This window comes from Drosophila bipectinata, chromosome 2L (assembly GCF_030179905.1).
Source record: "Drosophila bipectinata strain 14024-0381.07 chromosome 2L, DbipHiC1v2, whole genome shotgun sequence".
NCBI classification, from domain to species: Eukaryota; Metazoa; Arthropoda; class Insecta; order Diptera; family Drosophilidae; genus Drosophila; species Drosophila bipectinata.
Window position 1 is genome coordinate 23506934 of NC_091736.1, and position 26126 is coordinate 23533059.

Here is a 26126-nt window from a genome sequence, read left to right on the forward strand (position 1 = left end):
AGAATTTCGGCCTCTATTAGAAACATTAATTTCTTATCCTCTGCCAACTGATGCATTGCCCAAACTAAAAATGAGGCTGGCTTCGTTCCATAAGTGACAGAATCGTCAGTGACGTTCTCATAAGCCGGAATTGGAGACATATGCCCCAACGCCAAACACTTTTTTATGAAGGCATCACATTGGTATGAAGGCAGAAATCGGCGCACGGCTTGGTAGTAAGATTCTCTCAGCAACTTAGAACTGATTTCGACAGAAGGCTCACAGCAAAACCGCTTGAATCAAGCCTATAAACCTATCACAATCTAACTCCTCCTTCGTCCGTTTAACTAAAACTAGGCTGGAGGTCCGTGATGTTGGCTGCGATAACAGCGCTAACATGCCCCATTGCTAGACCGCAGTACAATATTAACAGAGAATCCGTCTCTCGCAAAGCCAGTTTCGCCAATACCAGATATCACCATGAACGATTTGCAATCTCGGAGCTGCAACTGATTAGCCAGTCGGAAAGTAATCACGTGCCCCTGCGATCCGGAATGTAAAAGAGCTAGGCCAGGAACAAGGCCTCAAAATCAACTTCGAAAAAGAATGTCTGCTGTAGCAGGCAAAGCTAATCACTGCTGCGACCTAAGGTACAGACAGTGGAAGATGAATAAGTAATAATAAAGGACGTTGTATTGTTATTTGCGACTCTACGCCATCCATTTGAGCACGTATGGGGCCTTGGCAACGACCATAGCCTCCAACGTCCTGTATCGCTGCTCCAGAACTTCTGCCATCGACTCCTAAAAAGTAATTTTAGCTCTTCTCCCACTTACCCGGGGCTCTTTAAAGGAAGATGCAGCCTGCAAGCTGAAACGACTTAAAATCTTCGAAGCGCGCATATGGGCATTGAATTTGTCCGAAAGCCCTCAAAGAGCTGCTATTGAGCCACCTTCCAACAGACTGAGGCTCAGAATCTCGTTCACGTGTACCTGAAATATTAAACGACGGTTATTAAATCGTTTCTCCAATAAATTCAGCGCGACATCAGTGATACCGAGAATCTCGTTCACGTGAGCCTGAAATATAAGGCAAAGGTTAATAAATCGTTCCTCCAACAAATTTAGCGCGACGAACTGCTTCTAAAGCGGAGCCCGGAAGGCAAGATCGCAACCTTTGCAGCTTTTTCACCTTATTATATGCGCGTACAACTCGTAGAGTACAACTCCGAGTATCCACCGCTGAAGGTAGGGAGAGGAAGAGGAGGCAAGGCATGAATCGCTGACTGAGCCCTGGGGCCCTGGGCAGTAATTCAAGCAGAGAGCAGTGGCGACTCATACTTGATATCGGCATGCAGTGTCGCAACGAGCTTGGAAACAGTCCATCGCAGATCGCTGCTGATCTCGAAAAATTAAATTCCTGAAGCTTCCCGTGGATGGCCTTGAAGTCATCGTTGATGGCTACTGGCTGACATCATCCACCTTGGAGACTGGCTGGAAGCTTTCCTGGTATCCTTTTTAAGTAAGGGAAATACCCAGGACCTTGCTCTTTAAAAAATAACAACGGGCTGGAGTGTGTGCTGTGTGACTGTTCCGCTAGAATTCATAACCGTATTGAACGTATGTATTTATGTGTGTCTGTAATAAATAAAGCACTAGAAACAACTTTTTGACGTTATGCTTATGTATTTGAATTTATTTTAATAATAAACTAATTTTAAATAAATAATTATTGTGTTTTAGTTACTGATGTACTGATATACTGAGTACTCAATTTCTTCAACTAAACTACATATATTTTTGCGGATCTATTTTGTTTTTAATAAATCGTTAATTATTATTTGGTCTTGTATCAGCAGCAGATTTTCAATAATAATCAAATTTGTAAGTTAATGATGAATTCTTTAATCTGTCCGGTGCATTATCGCGGTATACATTTGTCCTCTGTTTGATTTTTGCGCAAGTTCACCGGGCGTTGTCTCGCCAGGCGAACTTTTCAAATGCGTGCATAATCTCTCTTTCCTTATCACTCATTCGGCCTTCATACAAATCCATTAGCCGCCAAGCACCGGTAGTCTACACTTTTCTTAAGCTCATCGCGCCGCACAGACCACCGCCTTCGAGCCGCCTCTCCGCTCTCCGAATAACCTTAATAAATAAAAGGCACTTCATTGAACGCGTTGGTTAATTGGGAACTGGGAAAACTGCCGGTACCGAAATCGGTCTATCTTTTCACTTAAATTTACGGCTACCATTTTTGGATCTTGATCCTCTACACTACGGTTCAGTGTGCCAAAAATACATCTTTCCTTTGGCTATGAAAACGTTTTTGGGTTTTCAAATATGTTATGAATTTTAGTTTGCCAATGAATGTTGGCGCACATGCTCGCCAACTTGAATTTAATTTGCTCACCAACTAGAGCCAACATGCGCGCGAACATAATTTTTTGATAAACTTTCAAGCAATCAACATGTCAACGGACAACGACAGCGGCTCTGTAATTGTACTGATAGCAATCTATATATATATAATTCTCGTGTCACAGTTTTTGTTATTATACCCCTCCGAAACGGCTATACCGATTCTCATGATATTTTGAGAGCGTATTGAGTAGGTTTGAGAATCCGCCAACATCTATTTTTCATCCTCTTAAATCCTGTTCGACATACCAATGCCAATAAAACGCAAAGGGAATAGCGTTAAAAAACAACTAATAAAAAAATTTATGCTTTATTTAAGATATGAGTTATCTACTGCCTAATCCGACAAAGTTCTTACTTTATATTTAATATAGCTTAAACCTACAAAGGCTAAAAATTGGATGTAAATTGACGTTGGCATGGCATGCAGGCTCCTGGGATAAATGGGATACAGCAATGGACATTCTTAGGGACTGTAGAAAATGAGACATCTATTGTTGAGAGATCCTTTTATATATCATGATAAGAAATGTATTCAAATAAATGTTATTTATGTAACTTTTTGGCAATCTGAGTGCTAACACTAACCACACATATTGTATTGTACTAGGTATGAATAATGGAATCTACATTCTGTCCCATATTTCATTGTTTCATTTTGATCCACAGCACTCGATGACATTTTATCAAATATCAAATTAAATGAGTATCATATTTTTTACACTTATGCAATTGTGATTTATTTAAATGCTTGAATATGCTTTCTTCAAAACTAGCTGGTTTATATCTTAAGCGGCACTTGGTCACAACATTATCGGTGAACTATGCCCGATCGCATTTTACATATTTTCCCACTGCAACGGGTCCTGGAAAGAAAATGAATATGTTCAACGCAATAAATAATGCAATGGATTTAGCTTTGCAAAATGACGAATCGGCTCTTCTATTTGGAGAGGATGTAGGATTTGGTGGAGTTTTTCGGTATTAAACAATTTTAAACGAAAACGAAAGAAAGGAAAAAGCATATTTTTTTTTATTAAAATAGGTGTTCTGTAAACCTTCGCGATAAGTACGGAAAGGATCGGGTTTTTAATTCACCACTATGTGAACAAGGAATCGCTGGGTACGTTAAAAATATTTGACACAGTAAATTTTATTTTTAAAAATTTTTGTTATAATAAATTGGTTTTATAATGATATTCTTATAAGGATCGGCCAACTATATCCGATGTTTTCGATATAAATCTGTGTTTAACTTCAAGTGTTTATCAACTTCGGCTCCGCCCGGCTTTCTTGTTTTAGATCAGGGGTGCCCACTCCCATAGCTCCTTTGTTTTTGTAATTGGCTCCGAACCCTTCAGTACCATACCTCAAGGATTACTCAAGGAAACCTCGAGGTAAAGGAATTGCCCCCCAAGGAATCCTTGGGGTATATTTCATACAAACCATCAACGAATTTACATAAAAGAGTGGCTCCCATCGAGGAATTCGAACACCCCAAAGCAGTGGTGCTCATCCCATTGCTCTCGCTGCTCATTTGTTTTTGCAAATGCTCATGCCTACCGAGTTGTGTGAGTCTGCTCACGCCATAAGATTCGTTGCTCACGCCATAAGCATCGTTGGTCCCATCATAAGCAAAGGGCAATTACAATAACAATTTTTCGTGTTTTCCCTATTCTCCTCAATCGTACTAATCCGAATGAATTTTGTTGTTGGAGTGCCGAAAACTTTTCACTGCAAGAAATTCATTCTTGTTTTTGTTTCTGCCAAAATAGTCGACCTGTAGCGATGAATTTGTTCTTCGCAGAACATTTTTTTTTAACTAAGAAGCTCTGGATATTTGTCATAGTATAATAATAAGCTGTTTTAAAATATGTAGCGCCATTTTTTAATTGCTGTAATAATCTTTAGTATATTGATATTTTTAAACCCCTTGTGAATGTTACTATAATTTTATTTTTAAGTGCAGCCACATGGATGGGAAAAAAATTCTCGCACCAATGTATTGGTGATTTTTTGCATTGGTATGGGAGTTTGCTCTTCCGTATGCAGAGCTTGGGCACCACTGCCCCAAAGAATACTTAGGGAATACTTTAATTGTGCAGGATTCCTTCAGTAATTCGAAGAGAATTTCGAACTAAATACCCCTGGGGTATACTCTGAGGAATCTTTGAGGAAATACCCCAGGGAATCCCTGGGGTATAGTCTGACGAATCTTTGAGTAAATAGCAGGGATTCATATGGGATTTCACTGAGGAATCAGCGAGGAACTTTAAGGATTTGATTTTTGTCATTTTTTTTTCTCAATTTTTGACTTCCCCAAATCGGCCACCTCGACTACCTCGACTTCGTCCATTTGAGTCTCCGCAGTTAGGTGATCGTCTGAGAAAAGAAATAAATAAAAAATTAGATTTTATTTAATTTACTTGCCATCGACATTAAACGCCATTTTTTAAATTTTCTTACTAGGCTCGATCTTTGATCTAAAAAATAAAAAGAAAATAAATAATAACATAATATGTACAAGCGGCTAATGCCGTTTAATAAATATATGTACATATGTACATATATTGAACGGCCGCTCGGTATTTAATAAATAAGTTCATTATATGCACTACTCACCAGAATTAGTTATTTGGTCACTTAAATGTTTTTTAAAAAATTTCACTTCAACACAACAAACGCGTGTAATTTATAGAGATGAAACTGATAGCAGTTTGGCCGGATACCGGCCGAATGGCCGACCATTTGGCCGGATAGCCGGATATCCGGCCGCCGAATATCCGAATGTAGACGTCGCGCCAACGATCGGGTGGACTCGGTTCGATTTGGTTTTTTTCGTTGATGAGTGAAGTTAACAGTTGTATCCATATCCATAACCTGTGAGCTGGACTTTCATCTCTAGTCAATGCGAATTGATCGCACCCTTATTCTTGGTGGGCAGCTAATGCCCAAATTTAGCAAAGTTTGCAAAAATCTACCTCTGCTGCTCCTTGCACTACTGTGTATAGCGAAAGACTTTTTTCTGAAGCTGGCCTTATTAATGAAGAAAAACGCAACCGCCTGCTACCTCTCAATGCAGAGGAATTAGTATTTATCCATCATAATTTGCCCTTAGTGCAGTATGAGTACTAAATGTACTAATTCCATTTCCTTGTATAACATTTACTTACTATTGTGTAATTTAATACTTAAGATTAACTAAATAAAGCAAATAATTAACAAAAATATGTTTACAGGGTGACAATAAATAACCTGAACAATGCAGCCCTTAAATAAATGCATTTATCAATAGCTTGTACTTTTTTGAAACAAATGTATTTACATTTTTGTGATTCCCATCCATTTGATATTTGTTTCGGAATGTCTAACAATCGTTGTGCAATTTTAAAACTGTTTCAACAAGGAAATCGCCAATGCGACATTGTTCGTTTGCTTGGCATACCAAAACAAACGGTCTCTGACGCTATCCGGCCATTTAATGAGCTTTGCCATGAAGGTGACCGTCCCGGACGAGGCAGACCATGTACCGCTAACACTTCCAGAATTCGCCAGATAGTGAAAAAGCGGATCACTCGGAATTGCAGAGTCTCGGTCACGAAAATAGCCCGTGAAATCGGAGTGAATCGAGAAAGTGTTCGGTTGATAGCAAAAAATGAACTTAATTTCAAGCCCTACAAGCTCTAAAAAATGCATCTTCTTACGGATGACAATAGGCGCGTAAGACTCCAAAGATGCCATCAGCTAAAGCGTCGGGCCGCAGGTCAATAATGGGAGTGTATTCTTTTCACGGACGAGAAGATATTCACCATCCAACAGGCGCACAATCACCAAAATGACAGAAGCTGGTCTGCTAAAGCTCCAGGTACCTCTGCAATAATCGAGCGCCGTCAATGTGAGAAGTCTTTAATGGTTTGGGGAGGAATATGCGCCACTGCCAAAACACCCCTTGTTTTCATCGATCAAGGGGTCAAAATCAATCAGGAAGTGTACCGCCGGGAAATTTTGGAAACTGTTGTGCTTCCTTGGGCCCAGCAGCACTTCGGTGATACGGAGTGAACGTTTCAACAGGATTCAGCGTCAGCCCATAGAGCCAAATTGACTCAGGACTGGTGCAAAGCCAATTTTCCGGACTTTATCACATCCAGTGAATGGTCACCTTACTCGCCAGATCTTAATCCGATGGACTATGGTGTGTGGTCTATTTTAGAGTCCAGGGCATGTGCTTAACGCCACATAAATTTGGAGGCGCTGAAGCAATCATTGCTCCGAGAATGGGATCGATTATCGGAAGAAGACCTGCGGCCCATTGCGCTAAATTTCCAGAAACGTTTAGGACTCTGCATCGAAGCCCAAGGAAGTCACTACGAAATAACCTGAACAATGCAGCCCTTAAATAAATGCATTTATCAATAGCTTGTACATTTTTGAAACAAATGTATTTACATTTTTGTGATTCCCATCCATTTGATATTTGTTTCGGAATGTCTAACAATCGTTGTGCAATTTTAAAACTGTTTCGACAAGGAAATCGCCAATGCGACATTGTTCGTTTGCTTGGCATACCAAAACAAACGGTCTCTGACGCTATCCGGCCATTTAATGAGCTTGGCCATGAAGGTGACCGTCCCGGACGAGGCAGACCATGAATGTATGTTAACACAATAACTATTTAATAGTTGTGTATCTGCATTTTTTCTCAAATACAGTTCCTTAAAAAGTTATGATCAAAAATGTTTGTCCGGGTTATTTATTGTCACCCTGTATTTTATAAAGCTTTTTTTTTTAAATCGGCCGGATATCTATCCGGCCAAATCGTAGCTATCCGGTATTCGGCCGGATAGTATCATGGAGGCCGGATAGGCCGGATACCGGATAGTTGCCGGATATCCGTTTCATCTTTAGTAATTTATATGCAACTTGAACATCAAATGCAAAGAGAAGGGGAGTGGCAAGACGAAACCGAAAATTGACAACCGAAAATTCTGGTGCGTGCCAGGGTATAGTCGACCAACGCAATGCCTTGTAAATAGAATCGTAAATAGAAATCGTAAATGTAAATAGTAATACATTTCAATATACCATATGATTAGATAAGAAAAATTAATTAAACGTAATCTTAAATATATATAAAAGTTTCAACATATTTTAAAAAGGGTATTCTGACGTCGCTTCCATTCATTTGGTTTTGACAGATTTTTTTCTCTCCCTTCCCTCCATCTACATCTCTCTAATTGTCTCTCTGTCGCATGCCGCTGCTCCGAAAATATGAAGTAGAAGCTTCAAGAATCATCGTCGAAAACCGAAAGCAGGTAGAAGTTTCGTTTTCCCTTTCGTTTCGGACTTGAGTAAACCAAGCCCATGCAATTTGTTTTTGTTTTTCGAACATGTCGCCAGGAAAAGTCGGGGAAGGAATTTTGGTACTGAAGGGAAAATATTGGCGAGAAAAGTGTATGTATGGCGAGTGTATGTACACGGCTATCGGCATGCGCCAATGCTAATTGCAAAAACAAATTTTCACTTTCGTTTTCTTATCTCTATTCTTCATCTGCATTTGAGCAAGGTAACTGTCAGGGCCGTAGCTAGAGCCTCGGGGACCCTGGGGCAACAAGTAAATTTGGGGCCCCCTATACGGAAGTCTTTTGCCCCGGCGGGGCGCTTTCCCTTCGGGGGCCCTGGGGAACCGCCCCACCTGCCCCATGCTAGCTACGGCCCTGGTAACTGGACTTGCAAGTGGTTGTTGTGTCATAAAATTTCATGAACATTTTGTTGTTGCTTTGGCTACGCGCATCCACTTGAGGAAATTGTATTATGCTTTTATTGCATTGTCGGCGCGTAAAATGATTCCTATTGTACTCCCTATTTTTTTCAGTGTATCCATTGAAATAAAAAAAAAAATTTCTTTACCAGTGTTGGTTTTTTCATAAGCAGCGTTTGGGCACCCCTGTTGTAGATTAATCAACTTATGTATGTATGTACATCGATACAAATGTATATACATATAACGAACTTTCGTTGAACTTAAATTTTAAATTTAAATTTAATCTGTAGTTATACAAAATTCTTACATGGAATTTATAAAAACCTGTGTGATCATAATACAATTCTAAAGATATTATAATTTTTGGTATTTCCGGCATTAAAACATTAAAAATTCATGCTGAACACCGTTACTGTGTACGAGTACACAACATACTGTGTACTCTTGACATCTGTCGGGGCGAAATCACCTTAAGTAAAATGGACAAACAAGTCAAATATTGTTTGACCCATGCTAATAAGCTACTGTAAACTAATAGGCATGTGAAGCGCACTAGAAATGACAACTCTATCTAGCTGGCATCAGATATACAGTTTTTCACTGAAAAGAACAAAAATATTAGAAAGACTTGGGGAACTTTTTAGCATATCCACTGAAAAGAAAGTTGTCAAATCGCAAGACTATCGCAAGAAAATTCGAAAAAAAAAAATATTCTTAAATGTTGCCGTTTGGGAAAGTCTTGTGTTATAAAGAATGATCGAGAAGTTTAAAGCTTTATCGATCATTATCAAGAACTCCTTCTGTAAGCTTCTCTAAACATTATCCAAAAGAAGTTATTGCTTTTTTAGATACGCAAATGAAGCACTATGGTTTATCGAATGAACTTTCGAATATGAGGAAATGTTCAATTTGGAGTTGGATGACGAAATATTAAAAAAAATACATCTGAAAATAGTCGCTATAATATATATAAATATACTTAAACTCGTTGTAGTTTAATTTTTAGCTTTAGATATTAATTTTCGCCTAGTGTGATAATGAGCTGGTGTTTCCGCCCCATGTGCAACGCTGAAATATAGCGGGTGCATTTTTTGCACGTGGGTGCCAAAGGGCATTCTAGTAAACTCATAGTGAATTTTCTTTGTGGAAAAAGCCTTTTTTATACCCTTTCAGAGCTTTTTATAACTTTGGTTAAAAGTGTGAAACCAAAGATTATAAAGTACATACAGTGGTGCTCATAGACTTAAGCCACTGCCACTACCATAGACTGTTTTCTTAATAACTTTTTTTAAAAATATTTATTTCGGCGTGAAATTTTTTACATTTTGGAACACGGTTGTTTAAGCAGCTGATCACGACGAATCCAAGTTTAATGTCTTTGGGAGTGATGGTAAAGCATATTTACGACGTCCTTCCAACAAACAATTGGAACCCAAATACACGAAGAAGATCGTTAAACATGGTGGCGCTTCAATTATGGTCTGGGGCTGTTTCACCGCATCGGGCGTAGGTCCCCTAGTGAAGATAGATGGCATTATGAACGGCGAAATGTACAGGGACATCCTTATTAACAATTTATCTGGAGAATATGCCGATAACACAGTGCGACAGTGATTTGGAACTTTTGAAGAGACCTAGTAGGAATTGTTCATTAGGTCGAGTATAGCATAAAACCATGTTTGAAATTTTTCATACACCCTCAAATCTTGATTTATTTCGAAAAAACGGTTTTTCGAAAGTGTTTTGCTCTTAAAAATTCCTGAACGCGTAATTTTAGGCCAATTTTCAATTTTTTTTACGTTTTTCAATAGTTAAATGTTGTAGTATTTGAAAAAAAAATACATCTTTAATTTATTTAAACAGAAAGAATAGAAAATTTACAAAAGAAACTGACATTTTTGAATTTTTGTCATGTTTTTCAAACTTTGACGCCATTTTTTCGGTACAACTTTCAAGAAATGGTATCATTTTTGACACATATCAATATTGTCTCGTTAATTTTGAATAAAACGAACCAATTTCATTTCGAAATTATGAAAATTGTTGAAGTTATAACGCTTTTCCCAAAACAAGTTTACTAGCGCTCCGGAGTAAAAGTGTGTGAAAGAAAGGAATGGGCGGAATGGAATGGCACACTATTGCTCCGGAAAGCTATGAAGATTGGACTGACTTGGACGGAACAATTTTCATAATTTCGAAATGAAATTGGTCTCGTTTTATTCAAAATTAACGAGACAATATTGATATGTGTCAAAAATGATACCATTTTTTTTGAAGTTGTACCGAAAAAATGGCGTCAAAGTTCGAAAAATGTCAGTTTCTTGCGTAAAAATGTTATCCTTTTTGTTAAAATAAATTAAAGATCTATTTTTTTTTTTCAAAAGCTCCAACATTTATCTATTGAAAAACGTAAAAAATGGAAAATCGGCCTAAAATTACGCGTTCAAGAATTTTTAAGAGCAAAACACTTTCGAAAAACCGTTTTTTCAAAATAAATCAAGATTTGAGGGTGTAAGAAAAATTTCAAACATGATTTTATACTATACTCGACCTAATGAACAATTCCTACTATGTCTCTTCAAAAGTTCCTCCAATTTTTCTTTTTTTGTCGCACTGTGTAATTTGCCACTTGCCTGGATATTTCAACAGGACAACGACCCGAAACACACCAGCAAGATAGTCAAGTCCTGGCTTAGCCAAGAGAAAATCAATGTTTTGCAATGGCTACCGCAGAGCCCTGACTTGAACTCTATAGAGAACTTGTGGGGAATTCTTAAAGAAGTCGTTGGGCAAAAAAGACCAGCAAATAAAAACGATTGTGGGTTCAATGCCAAAGCGTTGCTCCGCTGTTTTTAAGCAGAAAGGTCATCCCACTCAATATTAAAGTAAATTCATTAAAATAATTAGGAATATTAGGCAAATTTTAACTTTTTCAACCATTTTCTTCCAGGTGGCTTAAGTATGTGAGCAGAAAATTTTGGAGATGGTCTCAGATTTTTTAAGTTTTTCTTTGATAATATATTTTTATAACTTGGTTTTTCTTCTATTAGAACACTGATATTTAGAACTAATGTGACACAAATAATTGGAGCTGTGAAATAAAAACTTTTCTTAATTTTCGTTTAAATTCTTGGTTGAGGTCTTGTGGCTTAAGTCTGTGAGCACCACTGTACATACATAGATGTCAACATCAAAACGGTCAACTTTTTTTGTCGAGCTTGTTGGTGAGAGGTGAACGCACATGCATACGATTCTATTTTTAGAACTCTTTCCATGTATCCGCCAACAAAAATGTGAGCCTTTGTATGTATGTGTGACTGCTCGCACGACGGCGTAAAAATGTTTTGGCTTCCAAATTTTAATTTCAATATCCTGTTTCTGTTTTCAATGCGCCGATGAGGTAGTTAGTAGAACAAATAGTATTTTTAGTCGCTGCAGATCGAGACAGGGTGGTAGCGTAATGCTCAGAGTAGTTACTCTATGTACAATTTTTCTGTATTCAAATCCTCGTAAGGAACTTTTTCTTTCTTTTATAATTTTGTTTATGTTTATAATAAAATAAACATAAAAATAATCATAAAACTTCCTGAAAATTGAAACAACCGTCCAGTAATGAAATCGGACCCAGGACCCCAAGATTAATGAGAGCGCGCGCTTCCATCAAGTTGTTTAATGATAATTAAAATTGGTTTTAAAGTAAGTGCGAGAATTCATACAAAAAACAAAGCTGAAGAATGAAGATAGTAGAAGATATTTCTGATCTCTTTGCTCTTACACTGATTCGATGTGAGAATTTCCAAAGATTTTACGTTATAAAAATAGAATTCTCTCTTTCCCTCTCTCATCTGCCAGCCGTTTGTCGTGGAACCTGCTCTTAAATGTTTTCATTTTTACAGCGCGTCATGACGCGGCCTGCCGTAAAACCCGTACTTATAGAGATTTTTACAGCGGGTTCCAAGACGAACTGAGTCAATGTTAGGGTGATTGTAAAATTTTGTATTTTTCTTGAAATAATAAAAATATAAATATAATATAAATATAAAAATATATAGATTTAAAATTAAAAAAAGTGGACCTCCCGAGCCTGATTTGAACTCATTTTAGTCTGCACAGCAGCCAAGCACTCTACCACTAGGCTATCTTTCATTCGTTGTCGCGCGAAAAATTTCTTAAACTTAACTTGTCGCGCTGGAACCCGCCATAGCAAATTTTTGTTTGTATAAGATGTCCCGTCTATGTACTTTATAATCTTTGGTGCAACGCCGGGAAGAAGACATTTTATTTATTATATTTTATATTATATAAGGTATACATATTGTATATTTATATATATTACTTTATATATTTTTTATTTATTTTCTTCGACTCTATAAACTATATTTGATCTCCTTGAGTGCGTTTCTCACATTTTAATTTCACATAACTTTTTTTATTTTTACCAAAAACAATCTAAATTGTTTAAATTTGTTGTTCTAAGTATTTATAAAAATTAATTTCAGGCGACACCGCCCGGTTAAAAGCCCAAATTTCTAAAAAAATTATAAAAAAATATTCCGTCGGGTCATGCTATTGCCAAAAAAACTGGCTGTAAATAACACAGTGGGACAAAAAAAAATAGGAGGAACTTTTAAAGAGATTTAGAAGGAATTGTTTATTAGGTCCAATATAACACAAAACCGTGTTTAAAAATTTGTCAATAATATTTGTGAAGTCAGTGCAATTTTATAAGCGCTCCGGAGTAAAAGTGTGTAAAAGAAAGAAATAAGCAAAATGAAATGGCACACTATTGCTCCGGAACGCTAGCAAGATTGCACTGACTTGTTTTGGGAAAAGCGATATAACTTGAACAATTCTCATAATTTCGTAATGAAATTGGTATATTGACAATATTGATATGTGTCAAAAATGATACCATTTCTTGGAAGTTGTACCGAAAAAATAGCGTCAAAATCCGAAAAACACGACAAAAATTCGAAAATGTTATATTTTTGTGTAAAAATTTTATCCTTTTTGTTTTATTTAATTAAAAATCAATTTTTTTCAAAAGCTCAACATTTAACTATTAAAAAAGTCAGCAATTTTAAAATCCGCTTAAAAATAAACGTTAAGGAATTTTTAAAGTTTCAACATTTTTCTAACCGAAAATGTCCCGAAAAACCGTTTTTTTCTAAATAAATCAAGACTTTTATGGTCTTAGAATTATTTCAAACACGGTTTTGTACTATATTCTACGTAATAAACAATTCCTACTAGGTCTCTTCAAGAGTTCCAAATCACTGTCGCACTGTGTAATTTTTTCCCTGAAATAAATGTTATAGCGTAGCTTGATCTACGCTTAAGCGATACAAAAAGAAATGCGAAAAATAGCGGATCATAGGACAAAGCTAAAAGAAAAAGAAAAAAATCTTATCAGTTGTTAGTATTTACACACGTTTTTGATGCGTCAAGATTATTTTCACAATGCAATTTCGTTTTCTCTAATAAACCGCGACAAGCTGCGGTTCGTTTTCTCTAATAAATTCAATTTAGTGAAAATTCAATTAAAATAATAATTTATCTTTTAGATTTATCTAAACAAAGTGCTTAAAGCAAGGGAGTTAACCCTTGAACTCCGGGCTGAAATTGTTACTAAGATTAAAGCCCGTATTTCAGCAGCTGAAATCGGCAAATTGTATAAGATTTCGCGCAGAAATGTTTACTACTTAGTAAAAAAAGCCACTTAGTAGAAAAAGAGAGTAAAAGAGCACAACTGGCACTTTAAAAAATAAGAAAAGATCAGGCCGAAAACCTGTGTTGGACCAAAGACAATGCAGGCTGTTCAAGCATTGAACACTATTTTTTATAGAAATTCTTAAGTTAGAGTTTCAAGGGATAGGACCCATGAAACCCCACACCTGACACCACCAAATGTTAAGAGGAGCCCTAAATAAATAGGTCTTACTTCAATGAGCTCCTTATGAAAACTGATTTTATTCGGTATATTATTATAGAAATTCTTAAGTTAGAGTTTTAAGGGATCGGACCCATGAAATACGAGTCAAACAAATGGTTCAAAACTGATCCCCTGCAGCCTAACACAAACACAAAAATATGTGGTGCGCTTATCGCACTTGAGAAAGGGTCGCATATCAGGTCAGCGTGCAGTGCGTTGACAAGTAGTTTTAAATAGATTTAAGATTCTCATGTATCGTACTTATAAGAGAACTTTAACGAATAAAATCAGTTTCCATAAGGAGCTCATTGGAGTAAGACCTATGTATTTAGGGCTCCTCTTAACATTTGGTCCATCGAGGCACCCTGACGTTTTCCCCCCTGTGGTAAGAGACTCAGGGTTAAAAAACTGGCACCTATAAGTGGCTGTAGAAAAAATGCTCAGCCCAGGGTAGCTAAAAAATAAGGCTGCGATCTGAGTAAAAAAGAGCCCAGTTTAAAAACCGTACTACTCTGTTGTGTTCCCCCAAGAGGTAAGGGACACAGAGAATAAAATTATATAAATGCCAATGAGCATAAAATAAAAAAATAATAAAAATGAGTCAAAAAAAAAAAGGCTCAAGAAGTATTCTCAACCGTATTTTGGGGCTCCTATTGAAATTGGCACCTAAATAGTGGCTAGATGTGCATTGACACAGTCAGTCAAAGGTAGCTAAGATGGCTGCGAACTGGGCATAAAAGAGCTCAGTGTAAAATCGTAGTCCTCTGTCGTTTCCCCCCAAGTGGTAAGGGACACAGAGATTGAGAATTGCCATCGAGCAATAAGTGCGTTTTTTGTTTAGCGCAGGGCTATCCGAGGCCTGAGTCGGAATATTTATTGAAAATCTTTGGGCTGGAATTCAGCCATCGGATCTCCAAAGCGATACGGCGCAAGGAGTTAAAAACACAACTTGTGTAAAAAAAAAAAAGTATGTTTTTGCGGAACAACACCGGAAATTCATAAATATTGAAAATAATATACGGCGTGTTCGAGGCCAAATATCGAGCAAAAATAAAAAGTCGGGTTCCTGGGAACAATGACAGCCAAAGTCTTTGGCATTTTATACGGTGGGACCAACGTCTGCGGCAGGACCACCGGCGAGTAGAAGAACAACATCAGCGGCAGAAAAAACAACGAGCTACACCATCAGCAGCATCAAGGGCGGATCCTTTTACATAATTTGCAGGAGGAACACGCATCAAAAAAGAAAATTTAACAACTGTATGGTATGGTCAAAAACAAAAAAAAAATATTTACAATTTAAAAAATAATGATTAAAAAAAAATCGATAAAAAAGATATTAATTATCAATTAAATTCAATTAACAAAAAAAATTAAAATTTAAAAAAAACAAAAAAAAAAAATCAGTAAAACAAAAATTTTAAAATTACAGTCCACTAAAAAATCGAAGAAAAAATTAATTTTTCAAATCAAAATGAAAAAAATAGATATACTAAGCACTTTTGTGGCCCCTTGCAGGATGTTCAAACATTAGGTTGAACATAACATATAAAAGCTTAAATAATTTTAAAATATTTATAGTTCAAATTAAATAATTCTTGCACAAATTATTAAAAGAAAAAAATGTATTAACAAAATACGAAAACAAACATTTATACAGTCCACTTAAAATTATAATCGAAGAAAAGGTTAAAGTAACATCAAATTTATTAAAAAAATATTCATAAAAAACACATAAAATTTACGCCACTTTTTGTGGCCCTTTCCAGAATGTTCAAGCATTGAACACTATTTTTTATAGAAATTCTTAAGTTAGAGTTTCAAGGGGTCGCACCCATGAAATATGAGTCAAACAGATGGTTCAAAACCGATCCCCTGCAGCCTAACACAAACACAAACATAAGCACATCCGCACTTGAGAAAGGGTCGCATAGCATGTCAACGTGCAGTGCGTTGATAAGTAGTTTTAAATACATAGGTTTAAGATTCTCATGTATCGTATTTATAAGAGAACTTCACCGAATAAAATCAGTTTTCATAAGGAGCTCATTGAAGTAAGACCTATTTATTTAGGACTCCTCTTAACATTTGGTGGTGTCAGGTGTGGGGTTTCATGGGTCCTATCCCTTGAAACTCTAACTTAAGAATTTCTATAAAAAATAGTGTTCAATGCTTGAACACAGGCACTTACAAGGAATTGTAGCGAGTAATCCAGTAAAAAGTGGAAGTCCAGTAAAAATTTCCCAAAAATCAAAGAATATAATTGGTAAAAAAAAAATTGGTAAAAAATTCTACAATTCGTCGCAGGCTAAAGGAAGCTGATTTCAATACATACGTTGTCCGCAAAGTGATTGACATCACACCAACCAACCGAACAAAACGCCTCCAATTTGCCTTGGAACATGTTAAGAAGCCTCTTGACTTTTGGTTTAATGTCTTATGGACCAATGAGTCTGCATTCCAGTGCCAGGGGTCCTACAGCCATCATTTAATTCATTTGAAGAAACCAACAGCATTTGGCAGCCCAGCCAATCAATAGGTTTGGTGGTGACACAGTCATGTTCTGGGGATGCCTTTCCCGTTATGAATTCAGGAAATAGGAAATAGACTTTTTCTTACTTATGAATGGATTCTTCAGCAGGACAATGCTCCATGCCACAAGGGTATGATACCGACCAAATTTAAGCGATCTTAAACTGGCGGTTCTTTCTTGGCCCCCACAAAGCCCAGATCTAAATATCATCGAAAACGTTTGGGCTTTTATAAAAAATCAAAGAACCATTGATAACCATTGATTCAAAACGCGACGGAGTCATCGCTGAAATTGACGAAATTTTGTCCGAATTGACCGTTGAATTTGCCCAAACTTTCTAATACCTGAAAGACTACAAGCTGTCATTGATGCCACAGGTGGTGTAACTAAATATTAATAAAGTATTTTGATAAAATTAATAAATTCTTTTGTTAAAATTAGAAATTAAACAGAAATAATTAAAGTTAGTTTTGTGAAAATAATTTTGACACACCGAAAACGTGTGCAAATACTTCTGACTACCGATAAGCATCCTCGGCAGAGTCATGACCTTACCGGGACCTGTTACCAGCTGCCCTCATGTGGAGAGTATAGTCGCACTACCAGCGGTGTACACAGTTACGGCACGCAATTGCTTGCGCTTAGGTCTCCCTGTTGTACCCGTTGGCTGACGACCTTCTATGCTATTTTCTTTCTAGACTTAATGCAACCCCGTCAATTCGACGTCAGGGGTTTTTATACCCTTGCAGAGGGTATTATAATTTTGGTCAAAAGTGTGCAACGCAGTGAAGGAGACATCTCCGACCCTATAAAGTATATATATTCTTGATCAGGATCATCTCCTGAGTTGATATAAGCATATCCGTCTGTCTGTTTCTACGCAAACTAGTCTCTCAGTTTTAAAGCTATCGCCTTGAAACTTTGCACATAACCTTCTTTCCTTTTTACGCAGTATATAAGTCGGATCGGCCGACTATATCCTATAGCTGCCATATAACTGATTGATCGTAAATGGTATAACTTTGGAGTTTTTAGAGATAGAGAGTTCAAATTTTACGTGAGAGCGTATTTTTGGCAGAATAATACCAAATTTCATAAGAATCGGCCGACTATATCCTATAGCTGCCATATAACTGAACGATCGGAATTGAGCCAACTTTCGTGTTTCAGAACTTCGTACAGATTCTATTTTTGGTCAGTTAATCTGACCTACCAAATTTCATAACGTTCGGCCGACTATATCTTATAGGTGCCGTATAACTGAACGATCGGAAATGGTTGGTAGAAATATGGTAGAAATACAAACTTTGGTATTTTTGGAGAAAGAAGTTTGGAAATTTGTTTTATATTTTTTTATTATAATAAATTGGGTTATATTATCATATTCTTATAACGATCGGCCAACTATATCTGATGTTTGCGATATATATCCGGTTTTAACTGCAAGGGTATATCAATTTCGGCTCCGAAGTTAGCTTTCCTTTCTTGTTTTTCTTTTTCTTTTAGCTTTGTCTTATGAACCGCTATTTTTCGCATTTCATGCTAAATCAAGCTACGCTTTAACATTTATTTCAGGGAAATTGTTCAAAAACAATAAGAATAACAAATAAAAGAAGTTGGCATGTGAAAATAATTTTGACTACTGTTGTAAATATAACAAAAAATTTTACAACTACCACTTTATCGTATTCTCAAAAAATTATAAAATAAATGCTAAAATATTTAAAAATGTAATTTAATCAATAGCATAATTTAAAAAGAAAAGTACGTCACTTTGCGCTAAACGTGTATATTAGTAAATAAGACTACGAGTATTTATCGCGAAACGCAAAAGAAGGAGCTTCTCCATTTAAATCTAAGAATTTTATGTAATCCCTAAAGAATTAGATTCACTTGTGCTATATTCCATACCGTAGGATAACAGGTTGAAGTATTTTATATTAAGCTGAATCATAGGCCTGAAAAAAAGGCTGACTCAGGCTTGAAAAAGATGGCTTAATCGGACTGAAAAAATGCTTAATGAGGTCTCATTCATGGCCCAGTGTCACTTTAAAAAATGTTGAAAGCCAAGACAAAAACAAAATTTGGTCAAAAGTGTGCATTGTATTGATAAAAAATCTCAGCTTTATAAAGTATATCCTATTACATAGGCTCTGAACACTATCAATAGTCGAGTCGATATTGCCATTCCAGAGAACTCGTCTCAATCCGTCTGCATTGCCGTCTGTCTGTATTAACGCGAGGATCACGGAGACTATAAGAGATACCCCTATAAGATTAAGTATGAAGACATAATATTATATAATAATACACACGAATTTAAAGCTGGTTTCAAATGTTTGCCGCGCGTCTCTCGCCTTTGCAACTGGCATAATTCTGTAGCGCCATTTGAAAAACCTAATTTGTTTTCAAAAAAAGCTTTGATGCCAATTATGGATTTTAATTTGAGCAATGTACCAAATTTCAAGGAGTCGCCTTCACTCCGCGACTTTGGTAATTAATTTTTCGGCTCTTATTTGCAGATTGTAAATGAAAATTTAAGTTAATCCATCGCCTTGCTTGGTTTATTCATTTTTTGTGAAAGTTTGACCAGTCTCGAATACGTAATTTTACACTGCCGGTAAAAGGAGATCTCCTGCTGGAACTGGCAGCGAACGAGGCAAACGCTCTCAAGATGCGGCAGACGCTTGGCGAGACAGCGAGCGTTCGTGCTCGCCACCATGGACCTGCGACCTGGATGACCTAACCACTGAGGGGGAAATAGTGGCAGCTATCAAAGCTCGAATAAGCGGATAGGAGGAGGCCATCAGGGTGAAGTTCATCCGCCCAGGCTACTCTGGAACCCAGGTCGCCATTTTGGGAGTGGGGTCGAGCCTGCCATCAAATATCCTGACCGATGGCAGGATTAGGATAGGATGGACCATGTGCAGGGTCAGGGAGCGCACGGCCCAGCCTCGCTCCTTCAAATGCTTTAGTTTCGGGTACATCGCCGCTTTCTGCAAAGAGCGGACGGATAGAAGCGACTGGTGTTTCAGATGCGAAAGACAAGAGCACAAAGTGGCTTCCTGCACAAACGCGGCAGAGTGCTTCCTCTGTGCAGCTGCAAACAAGGCAGAGCGAGCCGAAGTAGCTGGCAACAAGAGATGCCCTCTCGGTAAACCCGAAGCACAGAAACAAAGCAGAGAATGAGTTTCATTCAGATTAACCTCAACCACTGCGAAGTAGCTCATAGCCTTCTCGAGCAGGTTTTGAGGGAGAAGGGGGCAGATATAGCCCTAATAAGTGAGCCGTATAAGAAAGGCGAGATGCAAAACTACATTCTGGACTCCTCCAAGGCAGCAGCTATCTGTGCGCCAGGCAGACAACCCGAAAGCTTACTAACCGGCGAAGGGTTCATCCGGGCCAAAGTGGGCGAGTTCTGGCTTTACAGCTGCTACCACATCCCCTCGCCCAACACTGCAGCGGCTCACCCACACCCTAGACGACATAGCCCAGGACGCGAGGCACAAATCCCAGGTGGTGATCGCAGGCGATTTAATCGCCTGGGCGGACGAATAGGGCTCATCGCGCACCAACGCCAGGGGTCGCACCCTCTAAGAGACCTTTGCGACTCTTGTCGTAGCCCTGATGAGCACCGGCTCCCAAAACATGTTCAGCAAGGCTTTGATCGTGGACCTTACCTTCTGCAGCAGCGTTCTGTTTCGGAGGACAATGTAGTGATGACTTTACTGCGAGCGACTACAAATATATAGTCTGCGACATCGAGGATAGAGCGCATGCCTCCACAACAAAGAAACCACCAAGGTTCAATCCGGCTACGCTGCAACCGCAAATATTTGCGCAGGAACTGAGGATCCAAGATCCTTTGGGGGACGCTGAACCCTGTCCAGAATACCATGGCTGCGGTTCTACAGGCCTGCCGAGCCAGCATGAGGTCTAGCCGTGGGCATTCAAGGCACCATGAACCGGTGCCCTGGTGGTCCCCGGAGATAGCCCATGCGCGCAAAGAGTGTCTCCGAACCAGAAGGCTGCATCAAAGAGCCAGAGGAAGGCCGGACTTTGAGCAGAAAAGAGAGGACTTCGCGGCAAAGAGAAAGATACTGAAGAAGTTGATAAGGGAATAAAATCGAGGTGCTTCCTTGAGATGTGCGATGCTGCAGAGCAAGATCCGTGGGGATCGGCCTACCGGACCGTAGTCAAGAAAGCGAAGCAGGCAAAGCCGATCGCTTCAAAAGAAGCCGCTACAATGAGAGCCATTGTAGATCACCTTATCCTGACGCAGATCTATCCAGTGCCGAGTAGAGAAAGAGAGCCTGCCGGCTTTACGCCGGCTTAGGAAATAAGCGCCCAGAATATTGTGAAAGTCGCCAAGGCTATCCAGGTCGGGAAAGCTCCCGGTCCAAATGGGATCCCAGACAGCGCGATTAAACTGGCGATGACTGCGTGTCCGGACCGGTTCGCCAAGGTCTTCAACGGATGTTTACGTGAAGGCGTATTCCCTAGAAGGTGGAAAATTCAAAGCCTGGTCTTGCTCCCAAAGCCAGGCAAGCCGCCGGAGGCTTTGGGCGGGGTCCGCAGACTAGAACTCCCGGAACGGACACACCTAGTCGGATTCGCGGATGACATCGCGGTAGTGATCGTCGCCAAGACAATCCAGGAAGTCGAGGAGTCCTGCAATGCTGCCATTGCAAATGTCATCGGTTGGCTCGAACAGGCAGGGCTAAGCCTAGCCCACCACAAGACGGAGACTGTCCTGATCTAAAGCAGGAAGCGGGGGAGACTGCCATGATCAATGTAGGCGGACACGTGGTCACATCAACCAGGGCCATCAGGTACCTGCGAGTAACGCTTGACACGAGGCTTAGCTTCAGGGAGCACTTCGCAGAATCCAATCGCAAGGCAGCGCCAGAGCACTAGGGAGACCTGACCATCACAAACAGACTATGCTCCTTTAAGCAGCTTTGCCGCCTGAAAAAATCTCAGCGGCGCGAATATCAATTTACATTGCGTCTTATGAACGTAAGCACACCAAAGCGAAGCGAATTCGGTTTTGCAGCGTTTTTTTCGCTCATTTTCTGCGCTGATGACGTCGCATGTGATGCATGTGTTCAATTTTTGGCTTGTTTACATGTTAAATCACTATATTTTGGCTTTTAATACAATGAATTGTATTACATTGTAATTTAATTATAAAAATATAATACGAGAAACAGTTTTTGACTTATAATTAATTATTTTTTAAATAAAAAAATCGCAAATGAATTCGCCGCGAAGTGAACACACTTGCTATTTTTGCGCGGAAAACATCACGCGGCTTATTCATGCCGCTGCCGCTGCGATTTATTTTCTCTGGTGTGAGACATGCTTAAACAGGGGTTATTATTATATCGCGCTTTCAAGAAATCTTGATTTCTATAACATAAACATAGTATATATCCGATATCCGTTACCCCAACTAACTTCAATGGTATATTAACTTCGGCTCCGGCCAAAGTTAGCTTTCCTTTCTTGTTATATTTTAAAATAAGGTTCATTTGTAAGATATACTTTATCTGTTTTTGTGTAAAAAATTATTAAAAAATGGTTTTTGTCTGTTTTCTAAGTTTTGCAATCGGAGTGGCAAACACTGGAACTACAGCTATAGCTGAAATTCAATTTGCGGACTATATATTCCCAAGTTTTGATCAAATTGTAAATGAGGCTGCTAAATATCGGTACCGAAGTGGAGATCTTTTTAACTGCGGGTCTTTAACTTTTCGAGTTCCATGTGGAGCAGTTGGCCATGGAGCCCTCTACCATTCTCAAAGCCCAGAAGCATATTTCGCTCATACGCCAGGTCTTCGCGTTGTGGTAATTTAACAGTGAAATAAATTCCTTTATATTTTTAACTTTTGATTTCAAAACAGGTACCTCGTGGACCAATTAAAGCTAAGGGTCTTCTCTTGGCTTGTTTTCGTGATCCCAATCCTTGTATAGTTTTTGAACCAAAAACGTTGTATCGTGCAGCGGTTGAGGAAGTACCAACGGAATATTATACATCGGAGCTTGGCAAAGCGGATGTTCTACGAGAGGGAAACGATGTCACTCTTATTGGATGGGGTACACAGGTCCACATTTTACTGGAAGTAAGTTTGAATTATTATTGAAGTTTTTCGTTATTAACCTTTTTTAAGGCTGCTGAACTGGCCAAAGAAACTTTAAAGGTTGATTGTGAAGTTATTGATTTGGTATCAATTCTACCATGGGACACAAATACAATATCTAAAGTAAGTGACTGAAATATTACAATTTGATATATACATATATACAAGGGAATGTTGAATTCATGTGAATGTATGTAACATGGAGTATTTATAAGGCCGACGCTACGGCTGCTACTATGCCGATCTCCCGCGACCAACTAAGCTGTTTTATCGCAATTTTCATTGTCAGAACTTCCGGAGCGAGGCGCATATACTATTACCTCTGAACCAAAACGAAAACGGTTAAACCCATCGTTGTGCGATTAAAGTAGAAACTGTATCGGGTCCATAAACTGCAATAATGTTATTGTCAGCTTGATATGCTTTTTGCCTTTTTCGTAGTAGTGTTGTAAAACATGCCAGATTTTATCTTTATTTTTCTTCATGTTTGTGACCCTATATTTACCAAACTGTCAAAAGCGTGTTTCAGCTAGCGAAAATACCCCACGTCTTTTTGACAACCTTATGTATTCATAATCAAGTATAAACTGCTGAGTCAAAAGCTGGAAAAAATCAACCAAAAAGGGACAAACGAGCTTTACACATTTTATTCTGCTTCTCTTCTAGATTGCGTCAATGTTATTTCTTAACTGTATTGCGGCCCTCAGAGGTCAGACGTTCAATATAAAATATTGCGTAAATTACTCAATTACTTGTATTACTTGTATTTACAATTTACTAAGCTTTTGTTAAACCAGAAAGGAAAGGTAACTTCGGGCGGAGCCGAAGTTTATATAGTCTTGCAGTTATGATCAGAATTAAATCGTTATGAGAATTTTATTATAAAAACAATTATAATTTATTGGAATACAAAATTTAAAAAAAGTCCCAAGCTTCTTTCTTTGGCAAAGTTGGCAAATACAATTTCCTTGTTTAGTTATATGGCAGCTAAAGGATATAGTTGGCAGATCCGCATGAAATTAGGTATGTCGGGTTATTGTGCCATAAATGGTATTCATACAAAATCCGAACTCTAGCATTAAATTTAAAGCATTTTCGATGAATCAGTTATATTGCAGCTGTATCAGGATATAGTCGGGTGATCGCAGCCGCTCCGTCTTGTGTACTGCCGTAAAAACGAAAGAAGGGTGTGTGCAAGTTTCAAGTCGATAGTTTGGTTTTTCTCAGGGTTTTAAAGGGTAAGGTTTTAAAGAAGGTGTAGCTAAGCACAATCCTCCATACAGGAGAATTTAATTACCAGTATACAACGGGTATCCTTTGTCAACAAAATCATCAAATTTTTCAAAAAATTTGTATGGCTGTATGGCCTACTTATTTTATGAAGTCCTTTGGACAGAAGGAAAGTAATTAAATTTCGTCCAAAATGTTCAAGTTGTTCAACAAAACTGTTATTTTAACCAAACAAATCTGGCGGTATCCCTATGACTTTTCGCATATAATTATTGTGTCACTTCAGTTTTTAATATGAAAACCTATTTGAAACCTAAAAGTCCATCTGGTTTTTTTTTGCCTTATAAATTAAATAAGCCAATTTGAAAAAGGTAAATTGATCAACTTACATATATGGGGCCGTTTATAAGCCTCGTGACGCTCATTTTCGGGTATTTTGACCCCCTCCCCCCCTAATGTGACACATCGTGTCTTTGCCCCTCCCCCTACTGTGACATAGCATGACTCTGTCACATACCCCCTCCCCACCCTCGGAGCGTCACGAGGTTTATGGACGGCCCATTTACGGTTTATTGTAAACAAATTATTAAGCTGTAGGATGTAACTGTAGCTGTAGATTGCACCTACTCACAATAAGTTTACATAATATTTTACAATAATATAATAAATTAGGGAGTAGAATAGGGAGTTGAGAATAGGGAGTTGAGAATAGGAAAAGGTTTGTAGATTTATTTTTTTAATTCTTTTTAAATTTCTTTTAAATTTAAATTTTAAATAAATACCTGGTATTTAAAATAAATTACATAGCTAATAAATAGCTAAGTTTCTAAACGTTTTTTTTTATTGTTTTTAGTGGGCTTTGTAGGTAATGGTTATAGGTAACAGGTAATAGCCATTATCATTTCATAAAACTACTGTACTACAGGAAAAAATATTTGCTTATTTATTCATATTTCTTAATAAAAAAATTACACAAAAAAATGAAAATGTCATACTTTAATATTCAATTGATTCCAATCAATATGTTAAGAGGAGCCCCACATAAATAGGTATTACCTTAATGAGTTCCGTTTTGAAACTTTTCATTTTGTAAAATTAACTTACAAGAAAGAAACATGAAAATCTTAAATCTATTTAAGGGGTTACGCCACCCTGAAATTTTCAAAAAATCAATTTTTTAGTTTTTACTTAATTTAAAAGACTATATTCTTACGCGTATTTTAAGACGTCCTCGAAGACAATATCTTGATAATCTTGATTTTTTCGATTCAATGGATAGACATTTTTTTATGCAATTTTTAGTACGAAATTTTTTGCCCAAAAAATTGAGTCAATTTTTGAAGTGCTCTCATTTGCGTAATTTTTTTTTTTTTTGTTCCAAATTTATCACTTTTTAAAAAAAAATTTACTTGTTTTACATGAAAATTGACACGTGAATCATGCCCACCATCAAGGAGCACTCCGGAAAAATCGATGATCGCCAATGTTCATATCTCCGCCATTTTGCATTAAAAACAAGTTTTTTTTAGAATTTATAAAGCTTATTACTTGTATTGAATAGAAATAAAAGTGGAAAAATCCTATCTCAACTAGTTTAGTCACAAGAAATTCCAGAAAAACCGTCCCGTTTCCTCGCGGTCAGGGTGGCGTAACCCCTTAAAACTGTTTATCAACGCACTGCACGCTGACATGCTATGCGATGACAATGCGATTAGTCGGAAAAGACAACTTTAACCGTCCTTTTTTGTTTTTTTTTTAGTCGGCAAAAAAAACTGGCAGAGTAATAATTGCACATGAAGCCCCTTTTACACAAGGATTTGGTTCTGAAATTGCTGCTTATATTCAAGAAAAATGCTTTTTACATCTTGAAGCACCAGTGAAGAGAGTGACTGGATGGGATACCCCATTCCCACACGTATTTGAACCATTTTATTTACCCGACAAACATCGTTGTTTAACAGCTATATCAGATATACTTCATTTTTAATGGATTTTCTCGCAAAAAGCTTTTCAAATGTTGAGGCTCACAAAATAACGGATGCATTTACTTCTTCGCATAAATATATATTTTTTAACAAACTTTATAATTGAGAATTATAAAATAAAACAAACATTATTGTAACAGGAA

General features: G+C 37.7%; 1 protein-coding gene across 2 annotated transcripts; it reads left to right on the forward strand.

Annotated features, from left to right (window-relative positions):
• Positions 1 to 3083: 3083 nt before the first annotated feature.
• On the forward strand, positions 3084 to 26126 carry BckdhB (Branched chain keto acid dehydrogenase E1 subunit beta). Of its 2 annotated transcripts, XM_043213681.2 has the most exons (6): positions 3086 to 3380; positions 3445 to 3522; positions 22229 to 22475; positions 22532 to 22750; positions 22799 to 22891; positions 25758 to 26126. In XM_043213681.2, exons 1-6 carry the CDS (start codon positions 3157 to 3159, stop codon positions 25983 to 25985), a joined length of 1089 nt encoding a protein of 362 aa, XP_043069616.1. In that variant the 5' UTR covers positions 3086 to 3156; the 3' UTR covers positions 25986 to 26126. The 2 variants fall into 2 exon arrangements, with proteins under 2 accessions (XP_070132807.1, XP_043069616.1); XM_070276706.1 differs by lacking the exon at positions 22799 to 22891 and having other exon boundaries at positions 3084 to 3380.

What these genes read in the sequence shown, in the direction of transcription:
- BckdhB (XM_043213681.2), top strand. Translation starts at nt 3,157, where the DNA reads ATGCTTTCTTCAAAACTAGCTGGTTTATATCTTAAGCGGCACTTGGTC. An exon ending in TGTGAACAAGGAATCGCTGG is followed by an intron (nt 3,523 to 22,228) that starts GTACGTTAAAAA and finishes CTGTTTTCTAAG; the next exon opens with TTTTGCAATCGGAGTGGCAA. An exon ending in AGGTCCACATTTTACTGGAA is followed by an intron (nt 22,751 to 22,798) that starts GTAAGTTTGAAT and finishes ACCTTTTTTAAG; the next exon opens with GCTGCTGAACTGGCCAAAGA.